Raw genomic sequence first — 20,013 nt, 5'->3', positions numbered from 1 at the left:
TTACATATACCTCACCATCTACATACTCTAAACCGGGGTTCCACTTAAAATTTCCACTATGGTGAATAGTAAAATCAAAATGAATTTCATCAACCATCTACAGGAGTTAAAACACATGCACAAACAACAGTAATTAAATACATAACCAACACATGCATAGAGAGCACCAATCATTGACAAAAGCAAAATAATTTCATACAACATAAAATACCATTTAACGTGGGGTTAGGGGAGACAAGAAACACAACCAACTAAACAATTTGTCTCCATGGATCACAGACAACATAAAGATGTATCTATCCAAAATATTCTTAAGGACCACAGTCATCAATGTCAACTATAAAATTAAGAAATTATTTAACAGAAAACCACTAATTTTATGACAGAAAACCTTTAATCAGAATCACCTTCATCAATCGTTACACATTGAAAAAGAACAAACATAACAATGGTAAACCCTACAAAGTCATTTCATACCTAATATAAAGGAAAACCCAAGCTTCAATACACCTACTTGCTTACAAATGTTCAAATTTCACTTTGGCAACCTAAGTAAAGAAAGAAAGGGATTATGGGTTTGGGGATTTTTAGGGATTTTAAGGTAGAGAGAGGGAGAGAGCTCATTCTTCTTTTTGGGGGTTCTATTTGGGTTCTAATTTTGGCTTATATAGTAAAGGGGATTTTCTAACGGAAAGGGCAGAGGTGGGTAATGGGGGTCTAACGGAGGTCATCTCAGGTGGGTTAAGTAATAACTTTCAAACCACAAGAACGTACTGTTAAAACAGGCCAATCCACAGGTGGGTATAGTGTAATTTCCCCTACAATAAATTTTTAAGAAAGTGGTCTTTTGAGTCAATTGCAATGCTAAGGAAATTACAAGCTTTGGGACAACAGGACTGACGCAATTAATATGAATGATGGAAACACCAATTCAGTATACATTCTTTCTTGGGCACATCCGAGGATGGATTTCTCATTAACAGTCATTGCATCTCAGCCTTCCATCTATACGTCTCAGGGAAGTAATTTGGATGCTTGTCCCATCAAGGCCCTTCTGGAGGTCGTAGAGAGAACTGTGAGCTGTGGAGTCATTGTTCAAATGTATTTTCCTCATAAATGCGACCAGTTCAGTTGGTGCAGAGTATTAATTGTGGAGGTGGTAGTCACCTTCCTAGATATTTTCCCCCTCCATTGCTTACACTACTCTATTGTCTTCCTTAGAGCTTTACTTTCCAATGCATGACTTACATATAGTACTCTTGAGGTGCATTTGCTCCTCAAGAACCTCAATTGACGAGTTAGTTAGCCTTCTTTCCTCAGACCTTTTATTCTCAGTTTTAGTCCGGTTTTGAGTGATCTTGAAGTCTTCCCTCCTCAATCTTGGCCCACATGTCAAACTTGGGTTTACGCATGTGTGGGCCTTTGATCATCCTCGAACAGGGCCTATAGCCTTAGAATGTCCTCAGACCATTTGCTCCCACAATTATAATTTGAATACACAACTTAAATTACTTTTTTATCCATCCATAACAACCAATAACAAACTACCACTTAGAATTTGCTATGAAAATATTGTGGACATAGCATTTTTTAAAATAAAATTCAACAACAATAATCAAGCACTAGTTCATGTATTCTTTTTCATCATTCTATTTTATTCAAAATCACACTCTCTATTAGTTTGCTTAATTGGCAAGTCTTTTTTACTACTTTCTATTAATATTATATTTAATCTTGCTCCTCTTTTTTTTTTCTTTTTTTTCTTTTTCCCTCAATCCCTTAAATAGAATTATATATATATATATATATATATAGTCAACCTAGTTAGTCAAGACAATCCTAGGATCACTAGGCCAAAACAAATGAAGCCTACTGGCTAGGCTAGTAAGCATAGAAGCAAACTAGGAGTAAAGCATGAGTTATAACCATAGCATAGATGTCACAAATTCTTCAAACCTGTCATTACTTTCTCTCTTTCACTTCAAGGTTTCATCCTCAAGTTCAACCTCTAGGAAAAAGAGGGAGGCAAGCCTACAAAGTGAGGTGCTCATTTTCAACCTCCCAATTTCCAACTTTCTATCATCATTATTATTATTCTTTTTTATGAAAACTTGCTATCATTCTTGTGATCATTATATATATATCAGACATGAACTATCTTGAATTTTGACAAAATTGGATTAACTCTTTGCACCCAAATTCAAAGTTTTTGACCCCTACATGTTCCATCCTTGTAGGTATGTGTAGCCCACGGTACCTAGGTTTTGTGTAGCACGTGGCCACAACCCAGTGCAAAGCTTACTTGGGGTCTCTATTTTATGAATGTAAACGGTGTTTGTGTGTGTATACATGCCAAAGTTTTCCAAGGCTTCAATTAGGAAATTTTGGCTAGCATAGGCATGTGGGAAAGATTGTTCACAAGGAAAAACATCAAGATCTTAGTTTCAACTTTTGGTCTATAGGTTATCATGATCCAAAGAAAGTGCCAATAGCTTCCGAGTCATACAACATTATTAAGTTGACTCTAATATTATTTTTCACAATTCAAATAAAGTGCTAATCATATTTGTGTTATGCCTCCAAAAGGATTAGAGGTATAACACAAATGTGGCATTGGTTCCTAATCGGATAAGTATGGTCATTTTTCACAGACTAGTTGCACCAACCTTTTGTTTTTATTTAGGAAAAAAAAAACTCTACATTGTTAGTAATTTAAGGTCATGTTTATGTACCGGAAAAATAAAATATAAAATTAGTAATTTAATCCATTTGAGGTGACCAATCTTCTGAACGTTAAGAGAAAGAGAGATTTTTTTGAGTTTAATTATGCTGACTCTATTCATAAATTCCTACGTACATAAATATTAGTGAGAAAATCATCCTCACGGGCCATCACAATGAACTCCTAAAACATAGGATCCAATTCTTATTTAACTACAAATTAAAATTAAATACTAATCCTAATCCTAATCCTAAATCTACTGCAGAAATCTTCATCCTAATCTACAACAAAATTTTATTTGAAATTCAAGAACTTCATTTGAATTCAACTTGAAAACAAATATCTCTTATCTTCTTATACTGCTATCCACGTGAAGTTCACTCTCCTTTTGGTGTTGTTTGAACCATAACATGTTGTATGATTGTCATGGTTCTCCAAAAGTTTTAAGAGGTTGGCTAAATAGTTTGAGTGTGAGGGTGTGGTATCAATGTTTTGTTCATTCTATTTTTATCAAATGGCATAACAACTCAAACAGTCAAACTACAAGATACAAATAAATTAAACAGACAATGGAAGTATGGGACTTAAAGTGAAAATTTTTTTTTCTACACAAAACCATGTCCATCATAAATTAAACAGACAATGCAGTCTGACCAGTTCTATTGATCAATTTCCAGGTTGAATCCCAATCATCTTCATGTAACAAAGCAATGAAATTGTTTTCAGTGCTTTTTTTGACACAAAATAACTCTCACAAGTATTTATTCACAGACCATTCACATCACATATATTCCTAATTTCTACCACTAATTTGAAAATCCCTAGTACATATTTATTCATGTTATTATGCTAGGTTTAAAATCTCTAGTACATATGTGATATGTCATACATTGGCGATTTATTTTCCCTATAGAGAGGGATGCATGCCAGTGTTCATATGAAACCTATTGGTTGAAGAGGAACATTCTTTTGTTTTTGTTTTTTATATGGAATTTTTTTTTGTTTCTTTTGAGAAATACTAAAATATACCTATTTTAAAAGGGACTTCTTTCTCTCTCACTTTTTGCAACAAGTCTAGAAATATACGAATAAATAAAAAATCACAATTCTTTAGAGTTAAGACGGTCCATTATGACTTGTTTAAATAAAGATGAAATTAGCGATTGATTCAAGTGATATAGTGATATTATTTCAATTATAACTTATTTAATGAAATTTTTTTTTAAAATACCGCTTTTATATATATATATATATATATATATGGGGTCAAAATAGGGAAATTTCTCCCCAAGAACAATATTGAGTCAAGTTGACTAAAGCAGGCCAAAGTGTGCTACAAATATCCATAGCCCTCGTTGAATGTGGGCTGGCAACTTGCTCTCACTCTCACAACTCATTCACACACACTCACAACTCTCACTATCTATTCTCTGTGCGTGTTTACATCTTTCTTCACACACAAACATAGAGTTGTCAATGTTGACCACTCCCTTTGTCTCCTGAAGGTTAATGGCCTTCTTTGCATAAAGCAAGTGCACCTTTGTTTTTTCCCCTCACAAAATTTCATACAACTTTAAAATGCTGATAGAGACCAATGCACCTTCGTGGTGCAAATAGGCCTTGGTTTTCACACACCAAAAGAAGAAGCATTAAGCTCAGTACACATCTCTTGCTTCCATTCCCATTGTGTTCCTCATCCTCAGGCAGTATCTTTCCAAGGCTCCACCATTTTTCCCCTTTACCCATTAACACTTTAATTATTATCCCTTCACTAATTAGCCTTTATTTTCTTTTTCTTTTTCTTTTTTGTGCTAATAATTAGCCCTTATCCTAAGAATTAGAATGGAATGAACACAATAATATGGAACACAATAATATGGGACACAATAATTCTTAAATAAATATTAGGATATGACATTATGGAAATACTTGAGAGGTCGGCCTATATCTCCCCAATATTTTTAGAGTAATTCTGGTGCCACATAAAGTGGCACAACATTGGCCACAACTCGCCCATGTGGCGAGTTGTGATTGGTGAAGGGGTGTCCCCACATGGGCCCATGGACACCCCTCCACCAGCCACAACTCACAACTCACCACATTGGCGAGTTGTGGCTAGTGTTGTGCCACTTTATGTGGCACAAGAATTTTTCATATTTTTATCATGAAACCCAACCCTAGTGCTAAGGGGACCCATTAGGGCTTTACTCTTTTCGGTAAAGGAACATGAGCCCAGTACCAATATGCCCAATAAAAAACCATTCTAAACAATTAAGCAAAGAATCCTTTGCCCTAAATAGAAGAATTGACCAAATACAACAACTTAGTTGAATAATTTCACTGTTTGGATTGACAAGGTGATCCAACCAAGTGTTCCGAGGTAGAATCTTCATGAGCCTACCATCAAATTGCTAGGAAAGTTTTTTTCACTTCAATTAGCTTGTTAGAGGAGCCGACTATCATTTCAACATTAAATGCTCTAATAACCCATTGCCACATCCCCACATTAAATGAGAAATGAGCAAATTATGGGTCTTTAGCCGGCACCACATTAGTACATTCCAATAGTATTTTCTTCTTTATAGGTCTTTGAGAGCTCTTAGTTTGGATAATGCATACTGATTTTTCTTATATCATTAATATTTATTGAGCCCCTTGGAGAACTAAATCCACTAACCCCTCCCCTCACTTATTTGGGAGAATGAGTTAGTGTCTGAATCATAGTTATTGAACCCAAACTTGCCCGACCAATCGAACTGGAAACTTGGTGACCCGGCACATAGATTAGTCGAAGTGCTTGATTAGACCACTTGTGTATGTAATCCGGTCAAACCTAATGGTTTTGGGTGAACTATTCAACCCAGGAGGGTTTCAATGACTTGAATTGCATATCTTGATAATACCGTAATTTTCACGTAGGAGAAAACCTAAAGAAATCAAAAACAAAGTTTCACTGCCGTGTCCCATCAAATTCAAAGTTACTATTATTGTGATTTATCACTTTTCAGCCTATACTTTCTATTTATGCTTTTGACTATTTATATAAATTGTTTTGTTCTATTATGTTTGTGTTAAGTGTCGTTATTAGTTTTCAGCCTTTAACATTTTCTATTGTTTTGTTCAACGTTTTTGCTTTTATTTCCTTTTTTATTATATTTAAAATTATAACCATTCCTACATTAATATAACCTTTTGTTAAACATGTTTTTAATTTTATTTTAGTTTAATTTACTGATTTCATATTTTATGAATTTTAAACTTATATATAAATATATAAAAAAAAAAAAAAAATTATTCGACCTTGTGGTTTGACCAATGATCTACTGGTTAAACCAATAACCTAGTAATCTGGCTTGTAGATAGGGTCAACATCCAATCCAATTTTAATACCTGTGATTTGAATTATCTCCATTATTTATTTAAGACATTTTTTTTCTCTTCCCGTATGTATGTTAAAATATTTAGTTTTCTAAAAAAAAATCCCCATTATTTATTTTGAATCCATCAAAAAACATTGAAGAGCAAGCAATAGCATTGATTATAATTCAGTATCCTATCTCACCGACAAAAGAATACAATTATTACGCAAAATTGTCGTGACCCTATATATTTAGAGATTTTATAATTACCATCTAGTATGGGCATATGGTAGTGACTGCCAAAAGTTCTTACATAACTAATATATATATATATATATATATATATATATATATATATAACTAAAATGAATTAAAAACTTTAACTAGAAGTAACATATGCAAATTTAAGGAAAACTTGTATGCAGAAAAGGTTTAAGCAATAACACTAAGAAAAGAACAAAAATTGTCGGTGGTGGTGGAGCAGAACTTGAACTTTACCGAAGGCTGAATTAATAGGACTTTAATTAATCTTATCATCCTTGAACTTTGCCAAAGGTTTGATAATGTTTCCTCGTAATTCATAGTAGTAAAGATGTATCTTCCTTGTAAACTATGCTTGGAGCCAGGTGTTATTGATTTGACAAAACCTCAAAACTCAAAAGTATTGTTTATACCAATTGCAATTGCCTCACTTATTATTATTATTATTCATGATTATTACTTAAAATTCCGACTCCTAATAATTGGAGCAAAGGCAACTGATTCAACTGAACCTTCCTAGTATCTAAGAAAGTGGCAATAAAGATGTTATTAAATTTCTTTGTAATGACTTTGACTGTACTTAATCAACATCCTAAGAATATTAAAGCAATGACAGAATTGAGCTATAACTATTTAAGTATTATACTTTAAATTTTTCATTCTAATTCAATGTCATATTATGTATTAACATTACAACAAAATCAATACTATCTTTTTCAAGAACATAATGATTAATATAACTACATGAGTGAGTTTAATTGAAAAACTCAAACTAAAAAGATAAGTAATGTGCTTCAAAATTTAGGTTAACCCCTTAATGATGAGAGATTCCTTTGGTGGACAATCTTTTCACACCCATAGAGCATCAATATCTGGAATTGTAAAACTCCTAATATGCTATATTTTAGCATCAACCCGCAAAAGGGAAGCATTACGCCAGAGGTTAATTGTAAACAAATTTACAACTGAGTTACAGTATGTCCTAAATTTAGAACCTATTGTAGCAAGGTTGCAAAAATAAAACAGTGTTTTTTATTCCTTCTTCTCCTAAAATATCTCATTCTCTCTCTTTTCAGTCTCTCATCTCCTCTCTTTCTCTCTATTATTTTATTGTATAAATATATTATTTTAATGTGTTGTATATGAAAATAAAAGTTGGGATGTTGTGTGTATTGTAAAGTGGGATAATATAATAGTTAAAATAACTTTTTAGATAGTAAAATAGAACATTTTTTTGCAATCCCAAATGCTAACGGTTGTTGTACAACATTTGAGAGAGAGAGAGAGAGAGAGGGAGAGATGGCTTTTAGTATAAATAACAAAATCCAAGTTTAGTTTTTTTAAAGTTTTGTATTTTAGGTTCTTTAATTCAATTCAACTATGTACTTGGTAATTGATCCATCAATACATACAAATATTATATTCTTTTAAGAACAATTCAATTTGATCTATTGGTTAAAGTAGATATGTGATTGATTTGAATTAAACCATCCCAAAAGAAAAATTAGTACTGTGTTTCAAAAGTTTGGTAAACCCCATGATGAGCTATTCCTTTCAAGGATATATTTTTCACACCCAGTTAAAGGATAAAGTATTCCTGTTTCTCCAGCTAAAGGGACAGTTGTTAGATAAACTTTTTACAAAGGGGGAGGGGTGGCTGGCTTTTTGTTGTTCGGCACTCTGCAGACTGCACTCATGCAATGGTTATTGGAATGGGAAAGTAAAGAGGAAAGGTATAGTGTCAGAGAACTCAGAAGATATATATTTTTTTTTCAAATTCCACTTTTGCTTTTTTGATTGCACACGTGTAGCTCACCAAGGCATACAAATGGCTCTCAGGGGTCTTGTCGCACTTCAATTTTTATTTCTTATATTATTTTTATATATATATATATATATATATATCCCACCTATGCCGATGGGGTTCATTCATGTATGAGTGGGAGTGGGTCTCTCAACTCTCAAAGCATCCAAAAAGGAATGAAAAAGCATGTTCAGTGAACAGTGTTAGCTAGACAATAATTTCTTGATTTTTCTGTTGCCTTAATGCTATTATATGTTGGTTGGTGGATTCCACTTACTTAATTTTTGGTTAAATTTTTTAGGTGGGTTCAAATCTCACTTATACCAAAATGGTAAAGTTTAATTGAAAACCAATTTTAGAGCAATTTTTTCTAACTTATTACGTGACGATTTATATGATTATCACTTTGTTTTATTTAAACAAGTCACACGACTTGTTAAAAATGTTAAATGACTAAAACTACACATAAATAGTCTTTTTAGTAACTACATAGTGAGTTGAAGGAAGATTTGGAGCAAAACTTTCTTTCAAAAATCAATTAATATTTTAATCTAATATTGATAAAAGAATAAAAAATCATAGAAAAAAATACCACTCGTATTGAATTTATAAGAAAAATGATATAAAATAGTTTTACATGGTTTTAAGAGTCTTATAATTTAATGACATTGCATAGCCTAACTTATTAAGAGAATTAGGGTTTAAATCCCCTTCTCCCACTTATTGTTAAAGAAAAAAAAAATGTAATGTGGTTTTATCGAATTTTATTAAGGAAGTAAAAATTATAATGGTATGATTACAATTTATGATTTTCCAATGACTAAAATTGAACTTTTCAAAGTTTAATGGTTGAAATAGAACCTAACTTAAATTTTATGGACAAAATTGATACCCAAAATGTATGTATGTCACAATTAGAAAAATAACATTGATGCCTCCTTATTATGGAAATCAATGGTTACATGCTTAATTAAGAAGCAAACCATTTTATAAGTTGGGTCCAAACCTGTTATTCTCATCGAATCTTCTAATGGAACTTTATTAGTACATGTTTTAAATAGATTGTTGTTGTTGTTTTCAAAGTCCTAACAAAGTACCTGATCACACGGTTACATAAATATTCTACATGTACTATATATAGTCTATGGATGGAATTAATGAAACTGCAATTGGTACGAACATCTTCCTATCAATTATTGAAATATTGCTGGTTGTTTAGGGTCATTCTAAGACTAACTTTTCATCAACACTTTCTATTCTTACTTTTTTTTGCATTGTTTTATATAGTATTTATAATTATTTTTGTACCACTCGTATCTTATATACCATGAAAGTGAAACTAATAAACTTGTGGAACTTGAATATTTAGCAAAATGAGAAGAATGGTTATGGACTTTGAGAGGCATATGTCAAAATTTTAACCCAAGGTCCTCTTGATATAATTTGTTATTAAGGTGACTATTTTAAGTGAGATATTTTTTTATATTTCAACATTAATAATCACCGCGCACTCTTGGCACAATGGTCATTCCACAAGTATAAGTGCTTGTGGGGTGTAAGGAGCAATGGTCGGGATTTAAATCTCTAGCAAAAAACTTCACACATATAAATGCTTAAATTAGATTAGAGTATAAATTCTATCTTGTGTATATATATATATATATAAAACATTAATAAAATATTTTAGAGTTTATATTTAGAGTCAAAATTGTATTTTTTTTTATATGCAAAATCATTAATTAAATTTTTGTATTCAAGTTCTATTAATTAATTTACTTAACATAATCCATCTTAAGTAGGATTTTTATCAACTTTAATTTTGAAAAACTCCTATATGCTTAAACAACTATAATAAATATTGTTAATAAGATTCTATGAGCAATACATGCGTTTGATAAATAAAATAATTTTGTTGCATTAAAATTAAGATATTTCCTTCTACTTTTAACACTTCACAAAATAAATTTATTTCTAAAAATAAATCAAAATTATTTAGAATAAAATTAATATTATATTAAAAAAAAAAAACATTTGAGATAAAGAATAATATTTTTAAAATATCATTGTCTAATTGAGAACCTATGGGACCAAATTTATTGGGCATTAGACAATTGGCAATTGACTTAATAGCCGTATATTTTGACAGGGGAAGACAAGAGAAATGGACAAGGATTGTAACCTTCCTCTCTCCTAACTCTTCCCCCTTATTAATATTAGGCTTAATAAATATATGTGATGACATCTAACCACTCCCTTAAAATCAACTAAGGTCGGTGCTTTCCCTTTCTTATATTTACGGTAAACCTAGATTGAATTTAATAACGGAGTTTATCATAAATGTGAAAGGAATAAGTATCATATTACCATATTTTGGGGTATTTAATAATTACTCTTTTACTGCATTTTTTTTCTTCACAATTATCATATGTAGTTATAATTAATTGTCTGTCACTTTCATATAAATTCATTATTTTTTTTCCATTATTTATAGTATGTCACATCAGAGTTGTGGCACAAAAGAGTGTGGTACTCTTCTTCTTAAATTACTTAACTAATTATACTTGACAACTACTAATCATTATTAAGTTAGACCATGAAACATCTTTTCATCTTAAGTGATTGAGGAAACAGGTAAAAAGTATGATTAAAGCTTTACCACGCGGAACCAAGGGACATCTTCTACCATAATTATCTTACCCCAGACATAAAATTAATTATATTCTAGCTTAGTTGTTAACTGACGCAAGTAATCACTCATTGTCAACCAAATTGCATTTCTATATACCATGCCATGACTTATCTACAGGCTTGAATCCCACCATCCAATGGACCCCAATAAAAAAAAATGTAATAAATAAATAAAGTTGGAAGTAGGTTTTATAGAGTTGTTTATCTAGACAAAAAATATATAATTTTTAATAGAGATAAACTATAAATTTACCCCTGAAGAAAATTGATTGCACACTAATAAAAAAATGTCCAATCATTCCAATTGTTCTTTGCTTTGCTAAGTCCGTGGAAATCTTCAAGGATTGTGACCCATTAAGATGCGCTACAATATTTTACAAAAGAAAATGACAGTCTCATGAAAATAACAGAGCATCCTTCCCATTAGGAGAAAAGGCCAAGTAAAAAGTACTGAAAGAACATTTTATCTACATTTTTACTGAAAACTATAGGAGAAAGGCCAAATGCCAAGCTAAAATAACAAAGCATGCTTCCTAATTTGTATGGCTTATGCCTAAAATTTACGCATATTGTATTTTTCGAATGTATGTGATTGCTTCTAACTAAGTTATTGAAAATTCATAACCAATCACAAAGTTTAATATTAAGACTTATTGCTGTTACGTGTATTGGATACAATAAATCCCTTATTATTGAAAAGAAGTTATATCATTAAGAGTCTTGTAAATCAACGTATTATTCTTTGTTGTGAATATCAAATCATTACACACACAAAAGAAAAGAAAAAAGTTGAAATAATTGAAGTGACAAATTGCTAATGGTTTCCATAAGAGTCTAATTTTAGGCCTTTATGGTAATGTTGTTCTAATAATATTGTTTGTATTTTTTGAAAATATGTGTGGGTGAAAAAGTATGTGAAAATATATGTAATGTTATTTAAAAACTGAAAACTATTGTTTAAGTTGTGATACCAAACACCTCTTTTATTTTTTATTATTAAAACTTACCACCTTAATTATTGGTTGAAAAAAAAAAAAAGAATCGTGGAGGTAGGTATATTGTATTAAAAAGTTATATATATATATAAAAAAAAGGGTAACATCATGCAGGCACATCAAGAAAAGTAGAAAACAAACAAAGAAGCTTTGGTTTATTAAATAACCTTTAGATAACAAAATTTAGTGTTGAAGAAAGAAAGAAAGAACAGTGTTTTTCCCATTTGTCCCTGTAAATATAGGCAAAAGAATTGTCCACAACAGGAATTTCACTCTCTCTCAAAATCTACAAAAGACCTCGACATGCTTTGAGACAGTGTAGTGGAAATCATGTTGACTCACAGTGTATGTGTATCTGCTTCGACCTCACCACAAGCCTGAAAAATAAAAACCACTCTTTCTCTCTCATTCACTCTCTGGTATGCAAAAGGGTTTTACTCTAAATAACCCATTTTCCCACTTTCTTTCTTTTCTGCTCTCTCTCTCTCTCTCTCTTGCTTGGTTCCTGAGAAACTTTAGGAAAAGTTTAAATAAAAATTTGAACTTGATAATTCTTTCTACAATTTTCTCAGTGACCCAAGAGTTTGTTTGCTCTTTTCTTTCATTTCCTCTGGTTTTGGACTGCCCAGAAGTGGGATTTATGTTTTTTCTATGAATTGAGATTGTGTATGATCAATGTTGTTCTTTGTATTTTAGTTTTAGCTCTGGGATGCTTTTAAAGTTTTATGCTTGTTAACTTTTATTTTTGTTCTGCAATGCTTCTTTTGAATGATATGTGGATGTGTTTCCATATGTCTCTCTAATGTCTTAATGTTTATGTTGTATGCACCATATAATAATTGTTTTTGTTTGTGTGTGTGTTTATTTTTCCAGCCTTATGATTTTTACATAAAAGAATGGAATTTGGCTTCTGGGTTGAAGTGTAGAAGGGTGATGTATGTGTTTTCTTTTCCTGAATGTTTTTTGCAGGCATTTAGATATTTTGTATAGCATTAAATTCTGAGACTTTTGATTCTGTTATGTGATGGAGTCTTGGAGTTACAATTCTGAAGGGAAAGGCATTTTGTTTTCTGATGAAATGGATTTTCAGATTGATGGTTTTGCTAGAAGTAGAAAAACATTAATGGAATGGGACAATAAACATAGTTATAACTTTGAAAGTAATGAGCTTGGTTCTGATAGAGAAGTGGGTGAGAGCACAGAATTCATGGAATTGGGATTCTCTGACTTTGTGAGAAAACCTTTTCATGGTAACCAAGAAGTGGAAATGTTGAGTGGTGAGGTTGGTAGTGGTTCTAGTAAAAGGGTAGTTTCTCCCACTTGTATGATTACTTCTAATTCATGTTTTGGGGAAGTGGATTCTGGAGCAAAGCTTTCAAGTTCTGTCATGGATGCTTGTAGTCAAGATTCATCACTGATTGATTTAAAGCTAGGCAGATTGGCTGATTATGAAGATGCAGAGAATAGCAAGCTTTTGAAAGAGAGACCCATTTTGTCATCGTCTGAAGGATCATCCTTGCTGACAAAGAGAGCGCGCAAAACAAGTTCATACTGTCAGACTGCCTTCTGCCAAGTCTATGGTTGTAACAAGGATTTGAGCTCCTCAAAGGATTACCACAAAAGGCATAAAGTTTGTGACGTTCACTCCAAGACTGCCAAAGTTATTGTTAATGGCATTGAACAAAGGTTTTGCCAACAGTGTAGCAGGTTGATCTTTTTCTCCCTTTAGCTTTTGATTTGATTGTCTTATTCTTAAGTTGTGATAGTTAGCTCAGCACATAGGTATATAAGGGCAGATTCTTATTCTTAGTTTGCGTAGGTATGGGCCACTAATAATGATTCTTATTTGTTTATCATAGAGTATGAAGTGGAAATCTTTGTTGGCTTTGTGATCCAATTGCAAAATACACGTTTATTTAATTATTAAGATGTAAATATGATCAAGAAACCAAGAAAAGGTATGCACCTCTATTTAAATAGTGCATATAGAAAGCCAGAAAGAAGGCAATCAAAACAACTCTAGCAGAAAGTCATATATCCAAAATTCTCAAAACAACAACAACAACAAAGCCTTAGTCCCAAAATTTTGTGGTTGGCTTTGGATTCTCAACATATTAGTTAGCGACTTAGCGTCAGCCACATGTATGTTTTTCCTGCATTCTATTATATCTAAAGTCATATGCTCTGTCACTTCCTTAATTAACATGTCATTTTTTATTACTTCTACTAATGTGATAACATATTCAAAATCTCTAAAACTGAAAAATGAAACCAATCCCTTCAATTGTTTTCACTTAGACCTACACCCTTGAAAGTTCTTTATTAGTCTTTCCCTTCTAGCTAAACCAAAATATGCTAAAGGTTTTGTCCTCCAAAAAAATGTTCTACTCCAATTGATTTCCCAAACTAAACTCTAAAAAATATCATTAATTGAACCACCTCAAACGAAGCAGAGGTTATGACCACATCTCATGAATAAAAGGCAAAGGAATACCACCTTAGCATTCTATTTGAGAATCTTTTGTTTGGTAGAAACACTTATTAGGATCCATGTTTGAGATATGATCTATCCCAAAACCATGGAACCCCTTGAGCATCTGCCTTGTTGACACTCAAGTGAGCTTGGATGTAGTTATTGAAGGGGACATGAAGTTTAAGAGTACATGTAGGTTTAGATATTATTAGAGAGAGAGAGAGAGTCATATATGATTTTTTTTTTTTTTTGTTAGTATGCCTCTTAGTAGGTTTTGTCTTTTCTAATTCAACCGTGTTCAAGTTTATCATAGGTATTTATTTAATTGCGTCTATTTTATCAACCTACATTGTAATGAACGTAGAATCTAATACAAACCTATTATTTTCCATTTTATCAATACAGTTTTATAGATCATTGTCCACCTCAGCTTAGTTAAAGTGCTTACTTCTTATTCTAATATGAACTATGGTCTCTATGGTTAATTAGATTTCATTTGCTGGCTGAATTTGATGATGGAAAGCGAAGTTGTCGTAAACGCCTAGCAGGCCACAATGAGCGTCGAAGGAAGCCTCAATTAGATACCCTCTCTGGTAAATCGCATAAGTTTCTTCAGTCATATCAAGGTATGAACATATGTTCTGGCTAATCACTTTTATATTCAACAAATGCCCCCCAAAAGGAAAATGAAAAGTGAAAAAGAAAAAACATAGTCAATGCATAATGGAATTCCAATTAAAGAAGATGATGATGATTTTAAGTCAACTATAATCTACCATCCATGAAGCAAATATCTTAGCTAAATTTTTTTACGCAATCTGTTGATGGTATTTCCCAAACTCCCCCTGCCCCCTCCTTTTTCTCTGTTATTTTAACTTTTATGCACTTAAAGCTTTCAGTAAAAAAAAAGTAGTACCACTACCAGTGGATATGTTCCTCCAACTTTATAAAATTCTATTTTATGCTTTTATAAGAAAGTTATACATGTACACTCTGTCTGAAATTCCTTCTTATGTTTCTAATAGTTATAAGGCAAGGTACTTTAATTAAAATATATTAAACTCTTAATGCCTGAATTGATAGCCAAGCTGCATTTGAAAAGAGTGCAGCAGGAAGCTGTTAAAAGGGTATATATATATATATATATATATATATATATCGGCAGTTGCCTTGTTCTGTCTTGCTTCCCTTCCATCAGTTGTATATTGTCTCTAACAAATCTTTCTATTGGCCACTGGAGAAATGTTTCATGAATCATGACTAAAATCATGTCAAAGTAATTGATCAATAAGTTACTTTTCATCTTTGTTTAACTATAAAATTTCGTTTCAATAGCAAATATTCTACCCATACTTTAACATTATAAGGGTTTTGCAGGCACGAGATACCTAGGGACTACCATGACAAAGAGAACACCCTATGTTTTCCCAGACATATTTCAATCTGGCGTTATTTATCCAGAAAAATATGAACAAGCTAATTGGCTTAGACATATCAAATTAGAAGGGGAGTCAATTTGTGGTCCTCAATCAGCAATACCTATCACAAGTGGACAGTTGCTTCCAAAAACTTTTCTACATCTGCATGGCATAGGGAAACAATGTTGTTCCGGGGTTCCTTCATCAGGAGCTGAAGAATGTGCTGTTACTGCATCAACTGTCCAGGAATTGTCTGGGGCCTCAATATCCAGTTGTGCTCTCTCTCTTCTGTCAGCTCAATCACAGGACTTGTCAAGCCATTTGACAGGAATTCCAATAGCTAGCCCCCAGGTTATGCAAGATGGCTTTGCCCATCATAGTGTCGGTCAAATTTCTGACAAAAGGGTAAACTCTATGGAACAATATGGACCAAATGGGTTATATCCATATGGGATGAACTCGTTGGAAATTGATAAGATGGGATCTGTAATGCTTTCTGATACTGATCAGGCTGCTGATTTTCAAGTTCACTCTAATGGGATTTTTCAAGAGTCAGATATTTTGAATGCCAAGTATTGTCCTTCTCCTGAACACGCACCAACTGTCAATTTGCTCCAATTGTCGTCACATCTTCAAAGAGTGGAGCGACAGAGAAATTCCAATGAAGTAAAGCAGGAAAATGAGGACTTCTGCTATTTCCCAACTACTAGAGCAGTGTGCAACCCACAAGGTATGTAAAACATATTCACTTTAAGGCCCTATTGATCCGTCCTTTCTGTTGCACTTTTGAGAGTGCTGATGCTTTCCCAGGCAAAATTCTTGTATGTCGTGCTAACGCATGGATGATAGGCACTGGAATGAGGGTACATGGTAGTGCATCTTGAAGTTGAAGAAAAATGAAGACAAAAATAAGACTATCAATAGAACTTTGTTATACTATAGGCATAAAGTAAAATAACAGGGCTACTTATGCTGTTGTGTTGAATCACTTTCTTAGATCAACAATATGTTGATCATTTACTTTGGAAGATCCAAAATTTAGCCCCAATTTTAAGATACCTTAGTTAAATCTATCTTTGATCTTTCCACTTCAAATGAGATAAGCTCATAAGAAAGATCAATGTACAGAAAATAGGGAATAAAAAATGGCATGCCTAGCTTCTTGTCACCTCTTGGATGTCAGTTAAATAAAGTTGTGAAGATTAAATGAAAACTGTTTTTTCGGTGCAGGCTAAGGGGAGGCGGTTGAAGATATGGTTCATCAGAATATCCAACTAACTTCATTTGGTTCTGTTTCAAAGGTTGATAGCAACTTCAGATACCATTAGTAGGAAAATTCCTTTTTCCAAAAGGTAAATAAGAAAAAGATTTGTGACTTCTGCTAGTGTAAAGTGGTTTAATTTAGATTCTGTAAGTTCCTCTATATACCATAATCCCTTTATCTCCATATATTATGCTAATCCAAGGATTTGAATTATTGATGCACCAAATCGCTATATCATTGGAGAATTTTTCGCTGTTATTGATCTAAACAGGGTCCTACCGTCTCTTCGATTGCATGAAGAGTTAGGTTTGAGGGGACATACTAAAGTGCAAAAAAGAATGAGATGACATAAAAGTCAATTCAAGAATCTACAGTCACTAACTAGCATCTTATAGAAATCTTTTTCTATATGAAAATTGTTAATGGGGTTTGATACTGAACATGAATAGATAACCTTTTGACTCATGAGGTAACTTTCCTTATTGTTAGTTTTTGTTAAAATATGCTACAGTTGGAGTGTGTATGTGGTTGGAGCTTGGTCTTAGTGACATGATGTCCTTTGTGCAATTATTTTATATATAACCACTAGATTTGTATAGATTATCCCCATGTTCTGGGAGTAGGCTTGAGACTCTTGACCGGACTGTGCTTACAGATACCTAAAAGAATATATATTTCCATCTTAGGTATTCCTCTAATCTTACCCCACTTCCCAATTGAAGTAAAAGTGCCGTTGCCGCCTCTTCCACTCATCAAACACCCCCCTTTAGCGCACCATGCTCATTATTCAATGAGCTGTAAACTAAAGGCATTCAACAACTGCAAAAAATAAAGCCATCAATTCCCATTTGAATATTGCTTATAATATTTGCAGAGGGGTTACAACTTGTTCATAAAGAAGGATAACCTTAGTTTCTACATATCTTTTTGACAATACAGCTAATGGCTTTAAGCAAAAAAACCCTATTTTATGCATGTCTGTTTGCATTTGAGCAGCCATATGCACCCGAATTGTCGTGCTTCATGTTGTAGTTGTCTCTATCGAATGACATATTCAATGACGCATCTCGAAGGCACTAAATGACCACTTGATGCTAATTATATATTTAAAAATGCCTTAAGCACATAAATCAAAGGAGTTTTTAGAATTAATTTGGATGTGTTTGGTAATCCATGTGAGTTCATGTAGGGACTCTATATATGTTATTCACCTCATAAAAAGGTAGCAAATTAGCTCTTAGATGACCCATATGCAGATACACTAGCATGCTATATTATAGGCTGCATATATCAGGGTAAGTAGTGCTCACAATATTCTCATACCTACCATATTGTTGTCACACGCACCAAGCCAGTAATACACTTATGCATAGAAAATGTGCGGTTTTGAAAATATGAGCTTAAGTATATAAGGCTAATAAACTAAGATCAAAAGCTTTTTGAAAAACTGCACACAAGTATATAAGCTAATAAACTACAGCCAAATGAAGCAAATGAAACTTATGACTTCCTTGAAATAACAAGGAAATCACCCTGTGAGAGAGAGAGAAAGCTCAGATAATTTTCAACGATTGATATCTTGACTAGATTTCCGTGATCATTAGTCCACCATTTATTGGGCTACAGCAAAGATCTACAAAGATAGACCCATGACTCTTTCAGTTGGGCTAATCTGAGCCCAACTCCAGTGCCACCTTTATCTGTCAAAGCTTCTTAGGGAACCACAGAATCTATTCACGAGTAATGTATGTCATTGGGAAAATGTTCAAAAAGATTGTGGTTCTCCTTAAACAATGTAAAAAAATTTCTCACCTGATCTCTCCACTCAAAGAGGTGATGGACTGATGGGATGGGAACCAATTTCTCCTGTCTCTTTTTGAATGTGTATATATGTGTGTGCATGGCGTGTATTAAATATATATATATATATATATAATTTTTTATATAAATAATTAAATATTTTTTTATACATATCTTATTTATATATTTTTTAAGTGCGGCATATTTTCAAAACACTTGCTTTTTCTATTACTTATAACATCCATATTGGTGAAACCATAATTTTAGCTATTTGACTCTATCAAAAACTACTTTATTTATTTTACCTTCTCACTTTACAAAATGCATAACATCAGTGTTTTTATTTTAGTTTTCAACATAATAAAATAATATAAACAATACATTAAAATAATATACTCATTACAATAAAATAATATATTTACTTCAATAAACAACAATCACTACCACATTTATCAAAAAAAAAAAAAAAACAATCACAACCACCAGTCAGCCACCATTTCACACAGCCCACCACCGCAACTACCAAAATCAGCCCACAACTACCCAAGAAAATCAACCCACAACCACAAAAATAAAACCCACGGCATGACACAAAACTAATGACCCACCACACCCATGGAATGACCATGACACTGATGACCCACCACACAAACCCCACAACAAGACCCACGAACGCCACGGCACAAGCCCATACCCACGGCATGACTCGAAACCGATGACTCACCACACCCACACCCATGGCATGACCCACCACATCCACACCCACACCTACACAGCAAAAGAAGAGACCCTCACACAGCAAAGAAAAAATTGAGAAGAAAGAGAGAAAATCTGAGAAGAAAAAGAAAAGAATTTGAGTGAAAAATTTGAGAAGAAGGAGAGAAAGTTTTGAGAAAAGAAAAGAACAAGAAAATGAAAGAGTAGAGAAAATGAGAGAGACAGATGAACAGAGATGAAAGAAAAGGAAGAGAAAAAATAAAGAAAAGAAATCAATAAAATAATTAAAGTAATATGAACGCAGAATAAAAAACATTTTTTTTTTTTTTTTACATTTGAGCTGTGCACTGTCGCAAAGAAGCCAAAATTTTTGGCTATAACTCCACCAATAGAGCCTCATTTTTGCATTTGGTGGTTCTAAAAATAGCAATATAGGTGTTTAGCACCACCAATGCTAGTGCTCTTAGTTATCTCATGAGCAATGGCGAAGCTAGAAAATTTTCATTGTATTC

General features: G+C 32.8%; 1 protein-coding gene across 1 annotated transcript; it reads left to right on the top strand.

Annotated features, from left to right (window-relative positions):
- The first annotated feature begins 12,065 nt into the window (after positions 1 to 12,065).
- LOC126719056 (squamosa promoter-binding-like protein 6) lies at positions 12,066 to 17,238 on the top strand. The gene is made up of 5 exons (XM_050421605.1): positions 12,066 to 12,248; positions 12,799 to 13,536; positions 14,792 to 14,928; positions 15,680 to 16,450; positions 16,951 to 17,238. The coding sequence occupies exons 2-5, from the start codon at positions 12,854 to 12,856 to the stop codon at positions 16,953 to 16,955; spliced, it is 1,596 nt and encodes a 531-aa protein (XP_050277562.1). The 5' UTR covers positions 12,066 to 12,248; positions 12,799 to 12,853; the 3' UTR covers positions 16,956 to 17,238.
- The last annotated feature ends 2,775 nt before the right edge of the window (positions 17,239 to 20,013 follow it).

This window comes from Quercus robur, chromosome 3 (assembly GCF_932294415.1).
Source record: "Quercus robur chromosome 3, dhQueRobu3.1, whole genome shotgun sequence".
NCBI lineage: Eukaryota > Viridiplantae > Streptophyta > Magnoliopsida > Fagales > Fagaceae > Quercus > Quercus robur.
Note: the sequence above shows the minus strand (reverse complement) of the source record. Positions and strands in the feature narration are given on the sequence as shown.

Coding starts and splice junctions, on each gene's coding strand:
- LOC126719056 (XM_050421605.1), top strand. CDS start 12,854: ATGGAGTCTTGGAGTTACAATTCTGAAGGGAAAGGCATTTTGTTTTCT. Junction 13,537..14,791: donor TTTTGCCAACAGTGTAGCAG/GTTGATCTTTTT, acceptor ATGGTTAATTAG/ATTTCATTTGCTGGCTGAAT. Junction 14,929..15,679: donor GTTTCTTCAGTCATATCAAG/GTATGAACATAT, acceptor AGGGTTTTGCAG/GCACGAGATACCTAGGGACT.